Source organism: Acartia tonsa, chromosome 4, assembly GCF_053477335.1.
Source record: "Acartia tonsa isolate MP-2025a chromosome 4, ASM5347733v1, whole genome shotgun sequence".
Classification (NCBI taxonomy): domain Eukaryota; kingdom Metazoa; phylum Arthropoda; class Copepoda; order Calanoida; family Acartiidae; genus Acartia; species Acartia tonsa.
Window position 1 is genome coordinate 30,323,763 of NC_137263.1, and position 21,801 is coordinate 30,345,563.

The following is a 21,801-nucleotide window of genomic DNA, read 5'->3' on the forward strand; positions in this document are numbered from 1 at the left end:
AACTCTTGTTGAGCTCAAAAACTAATGGGACAGAAAAAAATCTTCCACTGTAAAGTAATGCAGTACATTATATACAATTTTTGCTTATGAAACCTATATTACACTATCTTACTATATACAGAAACAAGCGACTGCGCCCCTGTGGCATTAATAGGATAGTCTGCTTGCTGAAGACTCTTGTTGAGCTTTAAAAATGAAGACAGAATGAAAGCTCCAGACCTATATTGAAACTTAGACACAATAGACAGTCTATATATTATTTATTTTCCGTTATGGCCCATTATAAGAATGATCTATTTAGAGACCGCGATTCAAATCATTTTAAATTAATCTTTGACTTAATTCGGTGCATGTTTTAATTGGGCTGTTTTAATAACACCCTCAAGCTATAAATATGGACAACACCGAACCGCAATAGAAGATAAAATACTCCTATTTACAAGTCCTTATTTCAGTAATAAGTATTTAGTTATTTTTATATTAAGTTATGTCATGAAGTAAACTTCATGTTTTCCTTATGTTTTGAATTCTGAATTCGTCTGTTTTTAATAAAACATCAATGCGTGTGTGTGTGTTTATTGTTGTTGTGTGTGTCAAGTGTACACTAAGGGCGATTCCTAAAGCCTTAGAAGAGTAAAATTACAACAAAAATTTAGTCCTTTTTTGCAGAATTATCGCATTATAATATTTAGGATAGAAAAATTTTTAATTTGTTTGAATTCTATGAATTAACTTTTTTTTGAGAAAAACGTCTAAAACTGATATACAATGTCTAGACTCTGAATGGCTAAATTAGACCTCTAGAAGCACAATCCGACCACTTTATTGTTCAGAAAAAATAAAAAATTTGGTACATATATATTATGAAACCTTCTTTGTATAGCTGAATTTCTCAGGATAATGCTTTATATCATGCTTTAATGAGACAGACTATGATGTGACTATGAAAATAAAATCGATTTTATATTAAGGTTTTAGACGCCTTTTTTTATGGTGTATCTATTATTAACAACAGACAGGCGAACATACAGACGTATTGACGCTGCATATAATAATAATAGTACTATAAGATAAGTGTGATTATATTAAAATTTTATCTTTGAACCCGTAGTTGGAAAAGGGTGATCAGCTGATCCAAAATAAACTTCTCAAGTCAGGTAGAAGGAAGATACACATACACACACATATTACTACCAATCTGATACACACTCTCACTAACACTTACAATTCAGACCAACTTCTATAAGAGATCATATATCTCCGTTTTCCTGTGATAAATATCTTTATTTCTTTAATACAAAAAATCAAAGTATCTAAAAAGTGATAAAAATGTCAAAATCTATTTGGAATCTGTCGTCTGAGGCTGCTAAATATGCCAAATCGCGGCCGTCCCACCCAGAGGCCATCGTTAAAAATGCCGTTCAGTTCCTGAAGGAGAAGTACAGCGGGCCATTGTATCAGGCTGTCGACGTTGGCTGCGGTACTGGAATTAGTACTAGAAACCTCTTTCCTCATTTTCAAAGCATCCTGGGGGTTGACGCCAGCGAAGCGATGGTGAAGGAAGCCCAGGCAGCGGGGTATCACAATTCCATGAGGTTTTTGGCGGCAAGCGCGGAAAAGCTGCCAGTTCAAGATGGATCAGTCCAGTTGGCCCTTGTGGGTAGAGCAATTCACTACTTTGATACAGCAAAGTTTTATGAAGAACTTAACCGTGTTCTTATCGACAATGGGATTATTTGTTACTACAGCGTTCATTTTCCATCCATATCAAGTCCGTCCAGCTCAGAATTTGGAGCCCATGTTCATGAAACATTCTGGCGGTTTTTGAAGACCAACCTGGACGGATATTGGCCCGTTAATGCTTATAATAAAGAAATAATTGGTTGGGATAGACGCAATTATTACGTAAATATCATACCTGTCCCATTTAATGAGACTAAGCTAGATGAAACTGTGAGTGTTCCAAGAAAAATATCTCTGCTCCAGCTAGCCAATGAGTTGAGAACATATTCTCCGTTTGTGACGTACAGCAACCTTGAAGGCGACGATAAGGCTACAGAGTTGCTAGATGCTTTTCTAACAGAGTGCCTGAAGGGATATCAGGAAAAAGACAAAGATTCTATAGATTTAGTGGCTACTGATAACTTTTTCATGGTTATGTCTAGAAAGATGGAAAAATAAAAATCTAGACTTGTAGATATGTAGGTAGTTAAAGTTATTTAAAAGTGCCAATATGTAATATTTACATTAAAAATTAAAATGCATTTAAACTAGTGATAGAGTATTATTTAGTGTGATATGAAATACCAGTGAATAAAACTTTAATGTGATGATTTTAATGCAATTTATTGTTGAATACCTCGTGATTTTGTTATTAAATGACCTTTGTAATATGAAACTATGTGTTATATACATCTAGATTTATACATTTTTATACTCTCACACCATGCAATAGTACAAAAGAAGTTAAAAGTTTAGAATTATGACTTAGAATAAGTAATATAAGTCAATAAGGTTAAAAAGAGTTTCACAAAATTACCTAAAGTGCTTTAAACATAACCTTTTATTTTACCAGAACTGACTTTTTCGATCTTGTTGATAGCATTAAATTAGTTGTTGAAAATCTAAAAGATATTCTACAATGGAAAATCTAGAAGAGGTTTATTTTCAACCTTACCTTTTTTTTAAATTTTAAACCTCGTTTTTACTATAGAACAGTGTGTTAAAATCAATTTCTCTAATTCTATTCTAGTATGATTATATACGATAAATTAATATCTATGTTTGCTATAAATTTCAGAAGTTTGAATTATGGTTCACATGTCTCAACCAGGTGAGGGTGAAGAGATCCAGGAGAAGCAGGCCAGTTCAGATACAGAATATGATAGGTAAGATACAGGATAGTTCAGATGCAGAATATGATAAGTAAGATACAGGATAGTTCAGATACAGAATATAAGTAAGATACAGGATAGTTCAGATACAGAATATGATAGGTAAGATACAGGATAGTTCAGATACAGAATATGATAGGTAAGATACAGGATAGTTCAGATACAGAATATGATAGGTAAGATACAGGATAGTTCAGATACAGAATATGATAAGTAAGATACAGGATAGTTCAGATACAGAATATGATAGGTAAGATACAGGATAGTTCAGATACAGAATATGATAGGTAAGATACAGGATAGTTCAGATACAAAATATGAGAGGTAAGATACAGGATAGTTCAGATACAGAATATGATAGGTAAGATACAGGATAGTTCAGATACAAAATATGAGAGGTAAGATACAGGATAGTTCAGATACAGAATATGAGAGGTAAGATACAGAATAGTTCAGATACAGAATATGATAGGTAAGATACAGGATAGTTCAGATACAGAATATGATAGGTAAGATACAGGATAGTTCAGATACAGAATATCATAGGTAAGATACAGGATAGTTCATATACAGTAAACAATTTTCATGAAACATTTAATTTTAGAATACGAGAAGTATGGAGTCACAATCTTGAAGAGGAGTTTAAACATATATGTGCTATAGTCAACGACTACCCCTACGTTGCAATGGACACAGAGTTCCCCGGCGTGGTGGCCAGACCCATCGGAGATTTCAAGTCCAGCTCTGACTACCAGTACCAACTTCTTAGATGCAATGTAGATCTGTTGAAAATTATTCAGCTAGGACTTACATTTTTCAACAAAGATGGTGAAATGCCAGAGGTAGGTTTATTGAAGAGAATAAAATACTTATTTCAATTCAACAATAGGTATATACTATTTATTGCAGCATGAAATACAAATATGTATTAAATTTTATTGGTGCCTTTTACTTAATAATCCTTTTTATGAAAAGATATCTTTAACACATTTTTGTGTTTTAATACAAACTAAATAGGTTAGATTAAGTAAAGACGAGAAGAGCCCCGTAGGGAAAGAAATATCATGTTTTTTTTTCAAAAAAAATATATGTTAAAAATGGTGTATTATAGATTGTCTAGAAATAGGTTGATTGAAATCCCTCATTATTATATTCTAGATGTTTTTATTTTATCATGTCATTTACCTACCTAGGGAACGTGTACGTGGCAGTTTAACTTCAAGTTCAACCTGAGCGAGGACATGTACGCCGAAGAAAGTGTGGACTTGCTAAAAAATTCTGGCATTCACTTTGAGAGGCATGAACGAGAGGGTATTGAGACAACACACTTTGCTGAGATGCTAATAGTATCGGGTATGTTATTACTTTAGTTATTTAGGGGATTATTTATTATTCCACTTTTTATGAAAGGCATTATAATGTTGGTCACTTGGTAGAAACATATTTTAAAATTAAGTTTTTCTTTTCTAATATTTTTTTTCTTTTCGTCTTGTAATCTTGTAGGTATGCCATTTATCATATTTACAAAATGTTTGTAGCTAAGACTATTACAGTTAATATCTACCTAGTTGTTTTATGTAATATTAGTAGTGGAGAAAATTAGCTTTTTTGATACAAACATATCACCTAGTTAGATAAATACCTCGTTGGGGAGGGATTCTCCTTCGACTTCAAGATGTCATCTATAGAACCAAAAAGGCACCATTCGCTTGAAATTGATACCCCACTATAGAATATTAGGTTAAGTAACATGAAATAGACAGCCAACTCTTGTTGTAAAACCTTAGTCTAGAAGTCCTAACTTTGCAGTATGCGTGGTAATAAGTTTCATAAAGGCGTTCCTTCTACTCTTACTATTATATTACTGTCATACGTATGACACTGCAACATTAGGCCCCATTAGTTTTCATAATGATATATTTTTTATTGCATTTTTGATATCAAGTAACAATGTTTAGGTATTGTTCTACTGGACAATGTGAAGTGGCTGTCCTTCCACAGTGTCTACGACTTCGGCTACCTACTCAGCATTCTTACCAACCTCAACCTTCCCAACGGGGAGACAGAGTTCTTTGAAAATTTAAAACTTTACTTTCCTAACATTTATGACGTGAAATATCTGATGAAATCTTGCAAGAATCTGAAAGGAGGTTTACAAGAGGTTGCGGATATGTTAGAGGTTTGTTTTATTACTTTTGGATACTTTTACATCGCATCGTACAATAAAAGCCAGCAAAGGGGGTTATCTTTGGTGAACAAAAACTTAAAATACTACCTTTCAGTTACTCGTAAAATAATATTTTATTCCTGCCTTTGCCCCACTGTACATAAAAACCTAAATTGTGTACGACCCGTAACAACTTCCCCTATTTACTATACCAAAAGAATTGTGCTTTATAATTAGAAGGGGTTGAGCTATTATACTCGTAATTTCCTATATCAAATAATTTTTATTGTATTTACAATTTAATATTTTCATATATGCCTCTCCCTCTAATCATATTTTCACGATTATTGTTTGTTATGTAGGTAGAAAGAATAGGCCCCCAGCACCAGGCAGGATCCGACTCTCTTCTCACAGGCCGGGCTTTCTTCAAGATGCAGGAGATGTACTTTGACGATGAACTTGACGACTCTAAGGTAAAATAGACCGGGTTCTTTAAATATAATACAATGCTGTATGCAAAAGTTGACTATTTTTATAGCTATAGCTGTATCAAAGTAGTTTTTTTATTTACTAATAAGTAACATTTAAAAGATTTTGCCAAGCCAATACGACTTTCGCTTAAGGCTTCCATTGTAATTTAAAGTTTGGGTCTTTCCCTTAAAGAGACTATCGAGCTCTGAAACCCAACCTCCCTTTATTTTTTAATGAATTAAAAATATAGGGGTGGTAGTTTTTTTCCCTTTCTTTATCATTGCGAGGGGCTCTGAGCCTGCGGGGCACACACCTGCGATGCCTAACCCTGCGGGACTACCCATTACCCAATTTAACCTAACCTAATTTAAAATTTCTTTGTTTAGTATCTTGGTCACCTCTACGGGTTAGGCACCAACCACGCAGGAGGAAATAATAACTCTTCTGAATCTGGGAACAAATCTGACAGCTAAAGCATCCAGCCATGCAGCTTTTCTGCTGTGACCCGCAGCTGTCCTGCTGTGTCCCGCACTCAACTCAACAATACCAGTCCTTCTCTGTTCTAAAGTAGTACTGCATCTTGCTTATGTACCTTGACAGCTGATGGTTGTACTTTTTAGACAAGTGTACTGTACAGTGTATACTTCTTTTAGAGAATCAATATAATTGTATTACCATAGCTTTGATGTAATAGTTTTTAATAATGCCAAAAATTAACTTGTAAGATCTTATTTACATTTTTTTTCAACGTTTGTTTAAATTAGCTATTTTTGCATAATACTCTTTAGTTTGAACTATCATCAACTTATTTTAATTTTTTGATAGAATCCTTTTAAAATTCTTGTTGCATGTATAAAGATTATATTTCTGGGTAATATCAATTATTATGTATAACTAAACAGTCAAAGGTACAAAATATTTTAACTTATCTCTCATTGCTAAGTATTGAATTTTCATAGACTTGTAAATAATTAAAAGTTCTGTTTTATCATATTTGTTTTTATAATATGCAGGTACACTTTTATTTTTATATTTTCAAATATTTCTCTTATATGTTATTTTGTTACAAATATGTTTCAAATTTTTGGTATTCAATTTAATATTGTTTTTACTTACAGCTAATTGATGTATAATTATTCTTTTTAGCTTAAAATATGAATAACAATAAATGTTTGTTTTTGATTGGCCAGATAGTATTAACAAGAAAGTTATCATAATTGATAAATGTAGAAATGTATTTAATTGAGGCTGCCATAGTTTTAAATATTGTTTCCTTCAAATCTGTTCTTTTCATAGTTTTATTCTCCCTCCATTGTAAATGTCCTAAAATGATCTATAAAGAAACATGGAAGGGGGGGGAGAGATTATTGTAGAGATCTCGTAGATTGAGTTTTGAAGGGATTAATCTTATATATAATATGTAATTGCACATAGTTTTTTAGAAAAACAAAGTCAAATATTTGCAGTGCAAAGGGAACATAGGACTGTAAAGGGGGGAGGCGGTTGTGACACTTTTTGAAACCAAAACTAAAAGTAAAAGGAACTCAACTAAAAAAAGAGTTGAAGCACTGAAATTTGGTATGGCAGTTACTTTAAAGTGGAACATTGTGGAACTGCAAAGAAACGGAACCGCCGCTATCGCCGAATTGTTTTTTTTTTTGCGGGATCGGCGGTAGTGGCGGGTTTGCCAACTTTTCTTTACAGTTCCACATTGTACCTATTTAAAACGAATTTCATTTCAAATTTCAGTGTTGTAACTCTTTTTTAAGTTGAATTCCTGTAGTTTTGTTTTCAAAAAGTGTCACAATCGCCCCCTCACTTATAATAATCATCACAATTTTATTCTTTTCCTAATCTTCATTGAAAAACTGTTATTAAATCTTGATTGGATTGTTTAAACTTTTCGACCAATAATTTCATTATCTGCTGTTTGATCTAAACATTAATTTATCGTCCAATGACACATCCCTGAAGAATAAGATCCCTCTAGATCATATTTTTATAGGAGCTCTAAATGTCTATTCATACTTTTATTGCGCGACATCAACAATAACCACCTCTCCCTTTATTTCTAACTAAAAAAGCAGATTGAAATAAGATCATGTTGATCTTATTTGTATAATTGATTAATCCCTGATAAATATTCATAAATATATTACATATATTTTGTATTTAATATTGCTTAGCTTTCTCTTCCACATAATAACTATACATAAATAAACATTAATTAGAGCATCACATTGTAATAATAATACAGATTATTCCTTTGTTTAAGTAGTTCACTTGTTTACACGTAGGATCACATAAAGTCAGATTTCCAGTTAATAATTTCTTTTTAGTCATATATTTTTATTATATAAATGTGATTGTTTTCCTAAATGTAAAATGTTCTTCTTCATTCATACATAGTCATTTTGTTTCGTCGTACAATATTTTCAATTCTTATTGCATTTTTATGTTTGGTATACAGAACACATATTATTATTATATACAACAATATTTCAAGTTTTTATCATATTACATGTACTAGTATTATGGGATGTTTAGATTCCATATATTTGCATGCTATTAATATTTCAGATAGACTATGTCGAATTATCGGAATATAGGCCTATGGTTTCATCTTTAAAGGTAGGGGGATTGCCAATTTCCGATACAGTTGAGTAATTTTGGACTTATTAAGGCCTATTATTGAAAGTCTATGATGTAATGATGACAAGTTTTGTAACATGTCGATAGAATTATTTTTATTTTGTAATTTTCTCAAATTCTAGAGTATTCAAATTGAATTGAGACGGAGGGGGGGGGGGGGGGTAGGTAAAATAGCCCAAAACAACTCCAAGACTTAGATTTCCAAATTTGATATTCTAATATTACCCTGGAACCTAAGTGAAGCTTCCTCATAAAGAAGAACTCAGTCGAGACTGTTACTAGCGAATTCTTACCTATCGGACTATTTAAAGGAGCGAAGCTACTCTATGATTCACAGTGTTTGCCTGTCTGTCCGTAACGCTATGGTGGAAATGTTCTCCGCTTCTATTTAAGATAAAATGCTGATTTTTTTGAGGGGAAGATTTACATTTCCGAAGAATATTCAGGGTACAACTTACTTGTTCCGTCGGTATGTCTTTCATACTACAGAATACTTTGTACATAAGGGGGGGGGTTTTTAATGCAACCATCTCGTAATCAATGTATAAATGGCACTTAGAATTCGAATTTCGATATAAAATTTGCATGAGTAATCCTTGGTAGGTCTATTTTCCCTAAATCGAACAAAAAGTAACGGCTAACGGCTGGCAGCTCAGCCGCTTAGTAATTTTTTGGCTTTTTTCTATGGAAATAAATCACGAAACCTCTCTCCACATAATGGTCTTTTTCGATCCAAAAAGTTTTTAAACGATTCTAGCCGGTAGTTGCTGGTACTAGAAATCTAAAAAAATATTTTTTGTATCATTTCACATGATTTAAAGCAAAAATATGTTTTAAAATGTTGATTTCTACGTAATTTTTGAAAGATTTGCCCTAAAAATAGCCAAAAAAACGGCTAAACGGCTGAGCCGTTAGCTGTTACTTTTTCAACTTTTTGTTCGATTTAGGGAAAATAGACCTACCAAGGATTACTCATGCAAAATTTCAGTTGCATTAAAAACCCCCCCCTTTTCTAATACTTTATATAACCTTATGTCTTTTTCTTCCTGTTCTCTTTTTTATGACCACTGAACATCTGCTCTATAACGTCATATTCATGTTTTTTTTGTGCTGTTCTATTTATGGGTGTTATATTGGTTTATAAATATTTATATTGTGCCTTCTTGAGATGATATTATTTATAGGTAGGTACTATACTAGTTGCGCCATTAGCATCTAGGGGCTCTGTATTCAAATATACAAAATAGTCTAGAACCATCCCAAGTAAACAATAAGAATTATTTTGATGAGATAATAATGTAATTGAAATAAATAACATTGACATATTGGTTCTATAAAAAGTTTCAATTTAAATTAGGCTAGCTACTAGGAATCTTCTACCTTAAATCTATTCTATGCTTTATTTTCTTTGCACTTAATCAGCTATATTATCATAGTTGATAGTTTTCAAAACTACCGATTGCACCTTCCTATAACTGGTTGTTTAGGCCTATAGTAATGATATAGGCCTGAAATAATATTTTGCTACTTTTCCCTTCCCTTATCCCTGTCTTAATTGGAGAACTCAATCGGTTCAGTAATACTCAAAATCTTAAGCTTCAGACAAAAAATCTTACTATTTTATATTATAGGTATATTGACTAGGCGAGGAATGTTGTAATTATGACTTCTACAGATCAACTAAATATTGTCAACAGATGTCTTCAGGCTCCACATCAAGCTTTTATTCTTGTCCAGGTAACATAATTTAGATACTATTGTCCTCTCCATTTAGGGAGCACCATATAATCTTTAATCAAGTGTGTCTAAAAATTGTTAGAAAAATGTTTATATGTAAAGTTTTAACTGTCTGGGATGTTTCTAATTTTTATTTGTACTTAGGTAGATACTTGCATTATGAGATCCATGTTAAATCACGATTTCCCTCCTCCCTTCTGCAATCTATCTTTATAATTTATCTATATCTAATTTAAGATGGTCTTATCATAATTTGAAAATGATATATTTTAGGCTGGGCTGGTGGTTGATCTTGTTAAAACTCAACGTGTTTTGGTTCTGGTCAGGTAAGTTTTCTGTTTACCCTCGACTTCTACGATTCTTATCTAAGAGTGAAGACCTAATGACAAATAAACAAACCCTCACTTTTACAACAAAAATTACGTACCAAAATTTGTGTTATTTGTCAAGCTACGCAAAGATATAAAAAAAGTCTATATTTTTATTTTTTATAATAGGGGAGACCTTGGTTTAACTCAAAGTGCCTAGTCGAGCACAACCTCCCCCCCCCCCCCCCTCTTAATTATTTTAAAACAAATAGGAGAGGGGAGGATAGTTTTTCGTTTGAATGTTACTTTAGGCTTAATTATTGGGTAATGGGTAGTACAGGAATATACCCGCAGTGGTTATGCAAAAGGGAAAAAACTACCCCACCCGGCCCTTCCGTACTGGAAAGAACCGAAGAATAATTTTTTTTCTATTGTTGATATTTAGGAACCGAAGTGAAGCTGCCCTGTTTGTTTATATGAGTCAGACCTATCCAATATCAGCTCAAAATGATTTGGTTCTTGAGAAAACATTACCCATCAATTCAAACTTCAAGTAAGTTGCAACTCTTATAGAAAAGGTAGATTCATAGGCTTGCTCAGGGTTTTGTCAGGGGGTGTATTTCTTGAGGGTATGAGTAATAAAATAAGTAAAATTGGGTTGGGATTGTTACATCCCAACCCAACCATGCTTCTTGGAGCGAAGCAACCATATGCTAGGGGTGAAACAACTAGTATTAATTAAAAAACAATTGGGGGGTTGTTTCTTTTGCTAGGGGATTTTGTTTGATTTGGTTTCTTGTTAAAAGGTACCTACCTAAAGCTTTTTTACTTAATAGAAATATTTATTTATGAAAAGCTTATATTTTTATTCAGATATTCGTCATGTTTTTTTATGACATTTAACTTCTTCTGGAAATTCCAAGTCATTTAAATAAAGTACGTTTTAAGCAAACAAATGTTCTCAACAAAAAATATAATCAATGTTTAGTTTTATTTTCTTTGATTTATAATTAAAAGAATCACATATTTTGGGTTTTGATTTTTAACCATCAAATGTAAAAGTATGAAAAAAGAAAAACTTGTTTTATTGTCTTCCCACCAATTGATATTTTTTATATGTTTTGTTACAATTTATTTTTATTTGCTCGCCAAAAAAAATGATTTAAGTGCCATTATGTCTCATTTTCAATTACATGTTCTTACAAAACTAAACTTCTTATCGCATTTCTGGGCAAAATCCTTAATTTAAGCAATTGTTCACCTTTGAACTACCTGAACTACCTCCCCCACGCCTCACTAGCTTTTACCCCTTATTTTGATCTTTTGAAATAAAAGTTACTTTTAATGATTTTGGTAGGTAGTGGTATTTTTTGAAAGTCTCCTTATATTGCTTATCATCTCTTAAACTTGTCGAAATGATGGATCCCACTCATTACTTTGTGTAACTATATGAAGATTCCCAAAATGTTTTGTGTAGCAAAAAGAATAACAGTGAAGAAAGTGAATAAGGTGCAAATTATTGTGTGATATCACTGTAACAATTCTCCCTGAAACCCAGGTTTTGTTTATTTTGACGCAAATACATTTACACTTCAATTATCTTTAAAAGTATTCAGACATTTATATTAAATCTTATCAATAAATGTCTTAGTTTTCCGACAGTGTGACCCGGTCAGTAAGTTAATGTGCTTTAAATAAATGTTAATTTAAAACAGTTGTGTAAATAAATCATCATACACTTAGAGACATAAAAATATTCTTGTGGTATACAATACCAACTATCAACACGGAAGGTAATGTGTAAATACATAATCAGTATATATAGCCATTGTACCTTTGTTATTTATAGCATTTGATAATAATTTATCATGTTTTCTCTTAGGCATCTAGAACTCAACAAAACATTTGGTGATATTTAGAAAATACTTGGTTAACAAATGTAATTTTGTTCTCTCAAAACTGAGGAAGTTAACATCTAAACATAACTTGCAATATTTCATGTAAAAGTTCTCCTTTCATGTGAACTTGGCACTTCTTGCTCAATAGTATTATTCATTTTGAAATAAAATGAATTGCAAATATAAATGAATATTTTTTTATTGGGGGGGGGGGTGGAAGAATAAGTTGGTCTCGACGAGAAGAGGCTTTTCATTGATTGATTGATTGATTGTTTGATTAACCTAAGTTTCCTGAGAGTTTTGATCTGAGACTCCTGGAGTATGACGATGGTTAAACATTCGATGACAGTGTTGCTAATAAACTGAATAGGTTATCTTTCTTTATATTGATCATGTTTTAAAATGTGTAATTTCAGATTTGACCTGGACTCTAGTATAAAATCTGGACCAGATGCTGTTTATGTCTCTGTTTCTCTTAACAAACACAAGCTTCTATTCGAAATGGCTCCTGGTAAGTTTATTTTTTTTTATAACGAAAATTTAATATTTTTAGTCACTTTTGTGGACTGTCTACTATTGTCTTACATTACCATAATCAACACAATTTTTTCTGTAATTCTTGACATTAATTTTGTTAGTGACTCGAATATCCTTTTTTAGCCTAAATCAAAAAGTAACTTAAACAGTTAAATAGTTATAAAAGTGTGTTTAAGTTTGATTTAATTATGGTATGGTTTATGCTATTTTTCGGCCCATTAGGTGTCTGTCGAATAGGAAACCCCTAAATTCAAGGAGCATAGCAACAAGTATAAGGGGGGGGGGGGGAGGAGTTTGTACACTTATAGGAAATGAAAATTCAGTATCAAATTTTGCCCTGGATTTTTGGGCTTATTTTTATAGTTATCAACCTAATTCTTGTTGTAAACTCTCTTATATGATTGGATCTACCTGTAAAACGTTGAAAATTGAATTTTGGGACTTTCCTGCTAGGGGCTAGTGGGGAAAAAGACACCTCCAAACACAAAAATTTTAAGTACTGAACTAATTTTTATAGATATGGAGCTGATTTTTTTTATTGGAAACTATTTTTACATAACTGAAATAAGTATTAACTATAGATTTCAAGGTTTTACAGGTAGTTCCAATCATATAAGAGAGTTTACAAAAAGAATTAGGTTGATAACTATAAAAGTGACCTTGAATTACCCCTTATAATCAGCTTTACTCCCTTTTAAACGTCGGCTCTAATTCATTTGCAATTTATCTTTTTGTGAATAATAACTGGGGATGTGTTAACACACCTTATATAATTAACATTTTTAAGGATATCATACCCAGAATTTTGTGAGTGAGATGTACAGAGTAACGGACAGTGTAACCAGAAATGGAGAAACAACCAGCACTTTCAAATGGTTGGACAGATACAAAACAACAGGTTTGAACTTGATGTTGACCTTTTACATATTTCATCTCTACGTCTTATTTAAATAAGTTAAAAATATTGAAATGTGCGAAAGGTACATTTTTGGTTGGACTTTTAGAGTATCTTTGCTAATTATTGAAACCAACTAATCAACTAATCAAAATTTTAAAAAAGTTTTTCTCGTATTCATTCGAATCCGGTGGATAGGAACCGGTTCTCATCCATACGAAAAAAGTATGTCTAGCATCGTATTATATCCAGCTTTCTACGAATATAAAAATGTACAATCATAAGATTAAATGGTTTTAATCTTATAATTGTACATTCTATATCCGCGGAAAGCTGTTTATAATACGATGCGAGAAATAACTATTATGCTACCTTCCGAATTAGAAAAAGGTTTCATTACCTTAGGGGACCACTGTAATTTACAGTCCAATGTCCCCTCCCTCCCTAAATATATGTTTAAAATAGCCTAAGACCTAACTAAGAGACTTAAACAATAGATAAGCATAGCTTTTAAAACATTAAAGTCCTGATTTACAAACCAAAAATTAAAATATTTATTTCAACAAAAAGTAAAAGATGTAAAAATGTACGCTTAGTAAATCTAAGTTGTAAAACTATGCACCTCCACAACTCATACAAAAATACATGTACATCTAAATACTTTAGCATAGCTAATAGATTGAATGTAGCAGTATAAAAGCCATACTATTCAAACCTGTGGGGAAGAACTAGGGGGAATAAATAAATATAAAAAGTCAAAATCAACAATCACCCCATTGTACCAAAGGGAAAATAGTGAAGAAACAATCCTATCACATTATGGGTTAGATATTGTACACATTTTGTACGAAAGGGCATTTTTTTATTTATATGTTAGGTCACCTGTGGACGGTTAAATATCTTTAATTCGAGAAATTATATCTTCCGAAAATTACGTCACTCATATTTTTTGATTGGATCATATGGGACAAAATAAAAATACAAATTTTCGTCTTCTGGAAATTCCCTTTTAAGGAGATTATTGTTTCTTTTTAACCATCTAGGTTTAAAAATCTATTGGGGAAGATAAAGAAAGGGAAGGAGAATAAAATATTTCATTTTATACGGCTTCTTCGATTTTGTTTGAATATTTAGTTGTGACTAGTTGGTGTCAATATTAAATTGGAAATGTATTGAATTATTAATCTGTGATTTTATCTTATTATGGAAATGGATGTACTCACAGGTTAGGGATTAAACAGTATTTAGAGAACGGTAAATAAACTAAGCATACTGATTTTGTGCTCTAGAAAGATTGATATTTGCTTGTCGTATCATTACTTCCCTTATAATAATCATGTTTTTTTTTAATATTCATACATGTTAAGATTAATTAATGGAAACAGGATTACTGCTGAGATTTAAAATATCCTAGTATTTATAATACTTGAAATTATCCCTGAAAGTTGAAAATCTATTTACAGCTTCCTGTAAATTTATGTTTCAATTAAGCCTATAATTTTAATGTTGTGAAGTTCTCTTCTTTGAGATGCACACTGAAATTGTTTCTGAGAATCTTTTGGCCAATCACTAGATTGTTAAGCTTCGCTCCCAGCTGAATGTATTAATGTTTGTGTTAAGAATATGAGAACTGTGACTCAGGCCAGTGTTCTGGAGGATCCTGCCAGGAAGAGTCTGTATCAAGGATGCCTATGGGTCAAGGTAGAAATAAATATATTTTGTATGCAATGGGGGAGAGGGGGGGGGGGGTTAACCGTGGGTAATAAATGCAGGGCCTAACAAGATTTTTTTGTTGAAGATGTTGACACCCTCTACGAGTCTACATACCTCTCTCACTCCTATTTTTATTTAATAGTTGTATATTTTACTGTTCACACCTAATAATTAAAAAAAAACTGACAGCACTTTTATTTCAAGGAGATTTTTTTAGATGGCTTTTTTGAAGAAAGAGCAGGTGTCATCTATATTCAAAATACTTAAAGCTTTTGTTTAAATCAAAATAATGAAAAACGTTTGAAAAAGTCCCATATTAGTTGATATAATTGTTAGCTACCAAGTAAATTAGCCGGCCATATTTATATGTGATATCTTTCAGTGTTGGTTAACCCGATAGTGGGACTGGACAGAGAGAGCTTGGTCAACTATCATATTAACAGGAACGAGGACCAGTTCACAGACTTGCACCCATTCACATTCTTTGTGGGTACATGGAATGTTAATGGCCAAGTTCCAGGTATGATCCTTTCCTGAACACACAATTGTTAGATTATTGCATTTCAAGAACAACTGTTTACCAGTTGTAAAAAAAAAAATTTAAATAACTATATTAGCATTCCACTGTAGCAATGGCAGATAAATAATTCTAATTCTGTAACATTTAGAGATATTGGTAATAGTAACAAGGATAATTTTGTCTCTGCGTAGTCCTGCGTTAAAAGTTAATTTTGGACACACAACAGGATTTTGTAATTATAAAAACTTGGACACAGGTAACACTTTAAAAAAAACTTCTCAAAATATCTGTCCTAACTAATCTACAGATTTGAACTTAAAATCCGTGTTTCTTAATATGCTAATAATTTCATTTAAGTACATAATATTAAAAATGTTCAAGTGTAATTCTAATTTTAGATGAGATGAGTTTACAAAGTTGGCTGGCTGTAGACCCTGAGCCTCCAGATGTTTATATCATTGGATTTCAAGAGCTTGATCTTAGGCATATTTTCATTTTTTTTTTTAAATTATACCTATCTTTTTGACTCTTAAAACATTATACCTTTATATATCTAGGTCGTAATGTAATTTCCTTAACTTTTTCCTACTTAATTTCCATGATTAATAAAAAAGAAAGAATGAACCTATTGTTAAAACAGTAGACCGTAGCTTCTTTGGGGTTTAAAACTAGTTGCTAAAGTATAATTAGGGGGTGGGAGGGGATTATTAGTCTTCCAACACATTCTATGGCATGTTATAATTTATATTTTTTATTCTTATTACCTGAAGAAAAAAAACATTTTTAGGTAACTACTATTGTAGCTTGCAAATCCTCACAAATTCTAATGTTTTAAAAACATGTAAAAGCATTTATTTTATGGATATTTATTATTTGATAATTTAAAAAATTGGAAAATATTTGCAGTAAAGAAGCATTTGTATTTCCTGACTCTCTGAAGGAGGACATCTGGATGCGAGCTGTGGTGGAAGGATTACATCCTGCGGCTAAATATTCTCTAGTCAAGCATATTCGTCTTGTTGGCATGCTACTTATCATTTATGCAAGGTAAAGGATCATATTACATATGAATATTAGGAGTGAAATTTTAACATTTTGAGTGGTTTGATTATTAGCTTTTTTACATTGCTGAAGGTATGGATACTATAGTAATCTGTGGTAATTTTCAAACCTTCTGTTTTCCATTGCATGAGCATCAATTATATGATTTTACATTTTGTTGAAAAATAAAATATGTGTGTTTAGATTTAAAAAGATCCTTAACTCTAGTTATGGATAATATATAGAAGTTCTTGAATAAAGAATGAGTAATTTTTTATTAAAGTTGCCCAATTTTATTTTAATTTAGGCCTGAGTTGCATGATCATATAAGCAACGTTTCTGTGGACACTGTTGGCACGGGCATCATGGGCAAACTTGGCAACAAGGGAGGCGTCAGTGCCAGGTTAAGGTTCCACGCGTCTGACCTCTGCTTTGTCAACAGCCATCTGGCAGCTCATGCCGAGGAGTTGGAGAGAAGGAATCAGGACTATGGAGAAATTTGTGCCAGGACTAATTTTGTTACGTTTGAGCGGGAGGATACAAGCTCCTTGCCCTCCAGAGTTCTGAAAATTAAAGGTAATTAATATACCAAGTTTCATTCATAATTTTTACTTTACATCCATAAAACATTTGACATGACTAACGAGATTTGCCGCTTGTAACCAATAGTTAATTATCGACAAAACTGGTTTTTTGATTGTCTGGCCGAAATAGACTATTTGTAATCAGTTTTTTCTCAAAAAACGTTATGAATAATAATAGGGGAATATATTTATAAAAAGGGGACTATGCACGAACGAGAGCAAGTGATTCTAAGCACCTTCCAGCAGTGATTCTAAAAGTTTTTTAGAGTGAATATACTAGGTTAATGTTTGATATAGTTATACCAACTAAAAAAATTACGTTTCACCATGGGTTTCTATGAATAAAACTTTGAAATGCTAAGCATTGTTTGATGAAACTTCATCAAATACTTTGTTGAGTTCAAAGGTTCAAATAAAATAACACACCAAAACATAATCAAATGCTGAAAATTACGAAAGTACACTATTAAAACTGTTTACAATATTACAAGTTACCATCCCTTTTTCTAAACATTTTTCATTAAAAAGTTTACTATTGTTTCACAACAGTTTGAACTCAACAAAACATTTGCCTACCATTTCAAATTTTTTTAAAACCATGGTGAAACTTATTTTTTGAAATTAATATATCGTTAATAAACATAACAATAGTAAATTCATAAAAAAAACATTTAGAATCCCTTGCTCTTGTTCGTGCATACTCCTCTTTAGATTAAGACTGTTCTTAATGGTCAATTTAGCGAGAATTGTCAAAAAAAAAAAAAAAAAAACAGCTTTATGTGGCGGCATTCGGCTAAATCAACAGTTCAAAGCAGCCGTTTCGTCACAGTTTAACAGTGTACTCAATAAAGTCAGTAATTGCCAAGCTATTATTATTTTGTCAAGATCATGAGAGTGTAATATGGTTGGGTGACCTGAACTACCGTCTGTCCGGGCTTGATGTGAACCAGGTGAAGGAGCATCTCCTGCAGAACAACCTGGCGGAACTAAAGAAGAATGATCAATGCTATCATCAACGAAACCAAAGAAAAATATTTGTAGGTAAGCAACATTCTACAAAGTTGCTATTTATTCTAAACTTTTGACATGTCTCTCAAATTTTTAGTTCTGATACATAAGTGTACTAAGCAGACAGATAATGCTAAGAGTTATTTACATCCAGTTACTTAAATCACAATAGGTATTGTGATCATTCTCGTAAGTTGGTGTATCACTGTTATAGGAAAGCAACAGTCAATTTATTTATGTGCCTTTTAAAAAGTAAAAAAAACAATGTAAGCACATTCATTGATTAATATTATATGATTGTTGCTTTACTTTTACGGCAAATAAAGTTGCGTGTTGGTTTTGAAGCCTTATCTTCACAGCGTATTAGAGGGGTAAAATACCAAAGCTTTGTATTAGTAATAGATCTACTCTACCTGTGCAATTTGAAATACTTTTTCACTCTCGTTTGCAATTTGACTCTCTAAGTGTTTTTGTGTACATTTTTTTTATAGGCCACTAGTTCTAAAACTATAAAAAAAATTATAAAACACACATATGCACAATTAGTTTCACAAAACTGTTAACATTGCTATAGCCAAACATGATATTCTTCAGGTTACAATGAGGGTGAAATTAATTTCCAGCCCACCTATAAATATGATCCTGGAACTCACACGTGGGACAGCAGTGAGAAGGCCAGGCCGCCAGCCTGGACGGACAGGGTCCTCTGGAAGGGGGACAACATCAAGCAGACTGCTTACAGATCTCATATGGACCTTGTGGTAATATTTCATTTATTTTTTTTACATTTTCAGTTCCAGGTATGATTCCGCAGATTCTACAACGTGTTACGTATTGTACACATTTTTATTATGGAAATTTGTCCAGTTATAATCTTCATAATAGTCATAAATCTAACATCAAATACTGACAACTCAATAGATATCCAATTTACCGTCGGTCTTAATTTTGGTTGGGATAAAATAAGGGGTCTAAAAGTCCATTTTTTTGGGGGGGTGTCTATTTTTTTAGGAGGGGCGGCTGTAAACACTTCTTTACCCGTTTTTAGACGTCCCTTGTTGACCTATTTCTATATCCCACTTTTTAAGGTCAAATATTATATAAACTTTGTCTTTTTAGGTAAGCGATCACAAGCCTGTCTCAGCATTCTTCCATGTAGACATCAAGGTTATTGACAAGAACCGTCGCCAAAAGGTTCGCGAGGAAGTGCTGAAAAAGTTTGATATGCTTGAAAATGATTTCTTACCACAGGTTAGTAGGTAGTTTTCTAGGAGGGAGGGGACATCATCCTGTAGATTATACTATTTCCTAAATTTTTATAAACACGTTCTCTCATTCGTTGATTAAAAAACATTTTGGGTTTTAGAAATAAAAAAAATTGTAATTTTGACTTTAGTAAATGAGAAATAGAAGGAAAGAAAGAATTGAACATTTACATTCAACTTTATTATTTTCTCTACCTACTGAAAAGGTTTCTCAAGAGGTCCATATTTAGGTGATGGTTGACACAACAGAACTGATCTACGGTACAGTCAAATTTATGGAGGGTGTGAGTCAAACATTGACCATTGCCAACACTGGACAGGTGCAGGCACAGTTTGAGTTCATCCAGAAACCTGGAGAGGCCAGCTACTGTAAGCCCTGGCTCACCGTGGAACCTTTCTCTGGCTGTATTATGCCAGGTGAGATTCTGAATGCTTATAATTAGTACCGCCATTCTAAAAATTAAGTTTTTTTACCATGTAGTTTTCAAAGAATCAATACCTGAAAGTTATTCTCTTGTGATATATCAACATCTGAATTACAGAAGTAAAATTTTAAAACACTAACTTTCGCTTTGCAATGCCCCTGAGGGAAATCCTAGATCTTAGTACAAATATATCAAAAAAATAAAAGTTGCAATACGTATTTAGGTGAGAAATGTGAAGTGAGAATTAATATGGAAGTTGGTAAACACACAGCCTATTCTCTGAACACTGGCAAGGACCAGCTCTATGACATCCTGGTGCTTCATCTACTTGGCGGAAAGGACATCTTTATCACGGTATGTTGGTTACCATTTCAATTTATACACATTTTACTCATCTTGTATACTTATATAGTAAAGTAAACGTTTCAATGTATATATTAGTTTTTTTTAGAAAAGCTTAATATCGGTAATGTGCAGTTTTTACGCTTTTTTCGAGGGGAGTATATCCCCTTTAGCCACTAGTTGGAAAGAAATGTGTGTTTTTTCATTTTGATCATGGGGGGGGGGGGAAGTTTGTACACTTATAGGAAATGAAATTCAGTACCAAAGTTTGGGAGGGTCGTATGGGCTTGTTTTTAAAGTTATCAACCTAATTCTTTTTGTAGGCTGTCTTATATGACTTGATATACACGGAAAACTTTGAAAATTGAATTTCGGTACTTTCCTTCTAGGGGCTTGTGGAGCAAAAGACCCCCCAAAACACTAAAAATATGCAGGGAGTAAGGGAGGGGACAATGGGCAATTAATTCAATATAAGAGTTATCAAAGAAAGGGCATGAAATCCAGTTTAATCCAATAAATTTGTAGGAAATTATAAAGGGATTGTTAATTGAATAATAGATTTCCATAGCGTCATGTAAAGTGAAATCACGTTCTTGTTTTTGATGAAATATATTGAGGTTTTTGGTGTGATTTTTATATTAAAAGATTATTGGACCCTGCCAGCTGCTAGCAAGAATATGACTGCCACTTTTTATTCTGTTTATTTCCCTTGCCCCCACCTCCCTTCTCCCTTCTCCCCGTCTGCTACATTCCAAACTAACACAACGAGTGTTTATTTCCCTTCCCCCCACTTCCCTTATCCCTTCTCCCCGTCTGCAATATTCAAAACATACATAACGAGTAGCGGCATTCTATGCGCAAGTCCCCAAACTCAGTCAGAAACTGCTAAATTCTTGCACATTCCCTTTAAGCCAGTCCCCAAAGTCTAAGACTCCTAAAAATTAAATATTCGTTCCATTGTCCCCTCCCTTACTCCCTGAAAAATATGAGTTCTGAGCTTATTTTTAAAGATATCGACTTGATTTTTTCTTTATAATACTTTTTTAACATACCCGAATCAACGAACCATTACAGATTTCATTTTGGGACTTTCCTTCTAGGGGCTTGTGGAGCAAGAGACCCCCAAAACACAAAAATATGAGTACTGGGCTTATTTTTGAAGATATCGACCTGGTTTTTTTTTATAATACTTTTTTAACATAACCGAATTAACGAACCATTAAAGATTTCATTTTGGGACTTTCTTTCTAGGGGCTTGTGGAGCAAGATACCCCAAAAACACAAAAATATGAGTACTGGGCTAATTTTTGAAGATATCAACCTGCTTTTTTTTATATAAAAATA

At 32.6% G+C, this 21,801-nt stretch overlaps 3 protein-coding genes across 17 annotated transcripts in view; all 3 read left to right on the forward strand.

Moving 5' to 3' along the window:
* Nucleotides 1–2,802, forward strand: LOC145316754 (putative methyltransferase DDB_G0268948). The gene has a single exon (XM_080157478.1). The coding sequence runs from the start codon at nucleotides 1,330–1,332 to the stop codon at nucleotides 2,179–2,181; it is 852 nt and encodes a 283-aa protein (XP_080013604.1). The 5' UTR covers nucleotides 1–1,329; the 3' UTR covers nucleotides 2,182–2,802.
* On the forward strand, nucleotides 2,726–8,113 carry Pop2 (CCR4-NOT transcription complex subunit Pop2). 2 transcript variants are annotated; one of them, XM_080157476.1, is made up of 7 exons: nucleotides 2,726–2,888; nucleotides 3,499–3,736; nucleotides 4,088–4,247; nucleotides 4,853–5,073; nucleotides 5,424–5,534; nucleotides 5,919–6,420; nucleotides 6,763–8,113. In XM_080157476.1, exons 1-6 carry the CDS (start codon nucleotides 2,812–2,814, stop codon nucleotides 6,003–6,005), a joined length of 894 nt encoding a protein of 297 aa, XP_080013602.1. In that variant the 5' UTR covers nucleotides 2,726–2,811; the 3' UTR covers nucleotides 6,006–6,420; nucleotides 6,763–8,113. The 2 variants fall into 2 exon arrangements, with proteins under 2 accessions (XP_080013602.1, XP_080013603.1); XM_080157477.1 differs by having other exon boundaries at nucleotides 5,919–6,252; nucleotides 7,830–8,113.
* Ocrl (Oculocerebrorenal syndrome of Lowe) overlaps nucleotides 8,110–21,801 on the forward strand; it is a 22,454-nt gene continuing 8,762 nt past the window's right edge. For all 14 annotated transcript variants that reach the window (XR_013878672.1, XR_013878675.1, XR_013878670.1 and 11 more), the window contains exons 1-16: nucleotides 8,110–8,163; nucleotides 9,816–9,921; nucleotides 10,195–10,247; nucleotides 10,675–10,782; nucleotides 12,544–12,638; nucleotides 13,452–13,562; nucleotides 15,180–15,260; nucleotides 15,655–15,792; nucleotides 16,191–16,275; nucleotides 16,699–16,839; nucleotides 17,141–17,409; nucleotides 18,303–18,458; nucleotides 19,020–19,186; nucleotides 19,545–19,676; nucleotides 19,921–20,107; nucleotides 20,339–20,469. Coding sequence is in view for 4 of the 14 variants with exons in the window: in XM_080157469.1 (XP_080013595.1) it covers nucleotides 9,847–9,921; nucleotides 10,195–10,247; nucleotides 10,675–10,782; nucleotides 12,544–12,638; nucleotides 13,452–13,562; nucleotides 15,180–15,260; nucleotides 15,655–15,792; nucleotides 16,191–16,275; nucleotides 16,699–16,839; nucleotides 17,141–17,409; nucleotides 18,303–18,458; nucleotides 19,020–19,186; nucleotides 19,545–19,676; nucleotides 19,921–20,107; nucleotides 20,339–20,469 (1,929 nt within the window). In the remaining 10 variants the exon portion in view is untranslated. The remainder of the gene's footprint in view (nucleotides 8,164–9,815; nucleotides 9,922–10,194; nucleotides 10,248–10,674; nucleotides 10,783–12,543; nucleotides 12,639–13,451; nucleotides 13,563–15,179; nucleotides 15,261–15,654; nucleotides 15,793–16,190; nucleotides 16,276–16,698; nucleotides 16,840–17,140; nucleotides 17,410–18,302; nucleotides 18,459–19,019; nucleotides 19,187–19,544; nucleotides 19,677–19,920; nucleotides 20,108–20,338; nucleotides 20,470–21,801) is intronic.

Coding starts and splice junctions, on each gene's coding strand:
- LOC145316754 (XM_080157478.1), top strand. CDS start 1,330: ATGTCAAAATCTATTTGGAATCTGTCGTCTGAGGCTGCTAAATATGCC.
- Pop2 (XM_080157476.1), top strand. CDS start 2,812: ATGGTTCACATGTCTCAACCAGGTGAGGGTGAAGAGATCCAGGAGAAG. Junction 2,889..3,498: donor TCAGATACAGAATATGATAG/GTAAGATACAGG, acceptor ATTTAATTTTAG/AATACGAGAAGTATGGAGTC. Junction 4,248..4,852: donor TGAGATGCTAATAGTATCGG/GTATGTTATTAC, acceptor AACAATGTTTAG/GTATTGTTCTACTGGACAAT.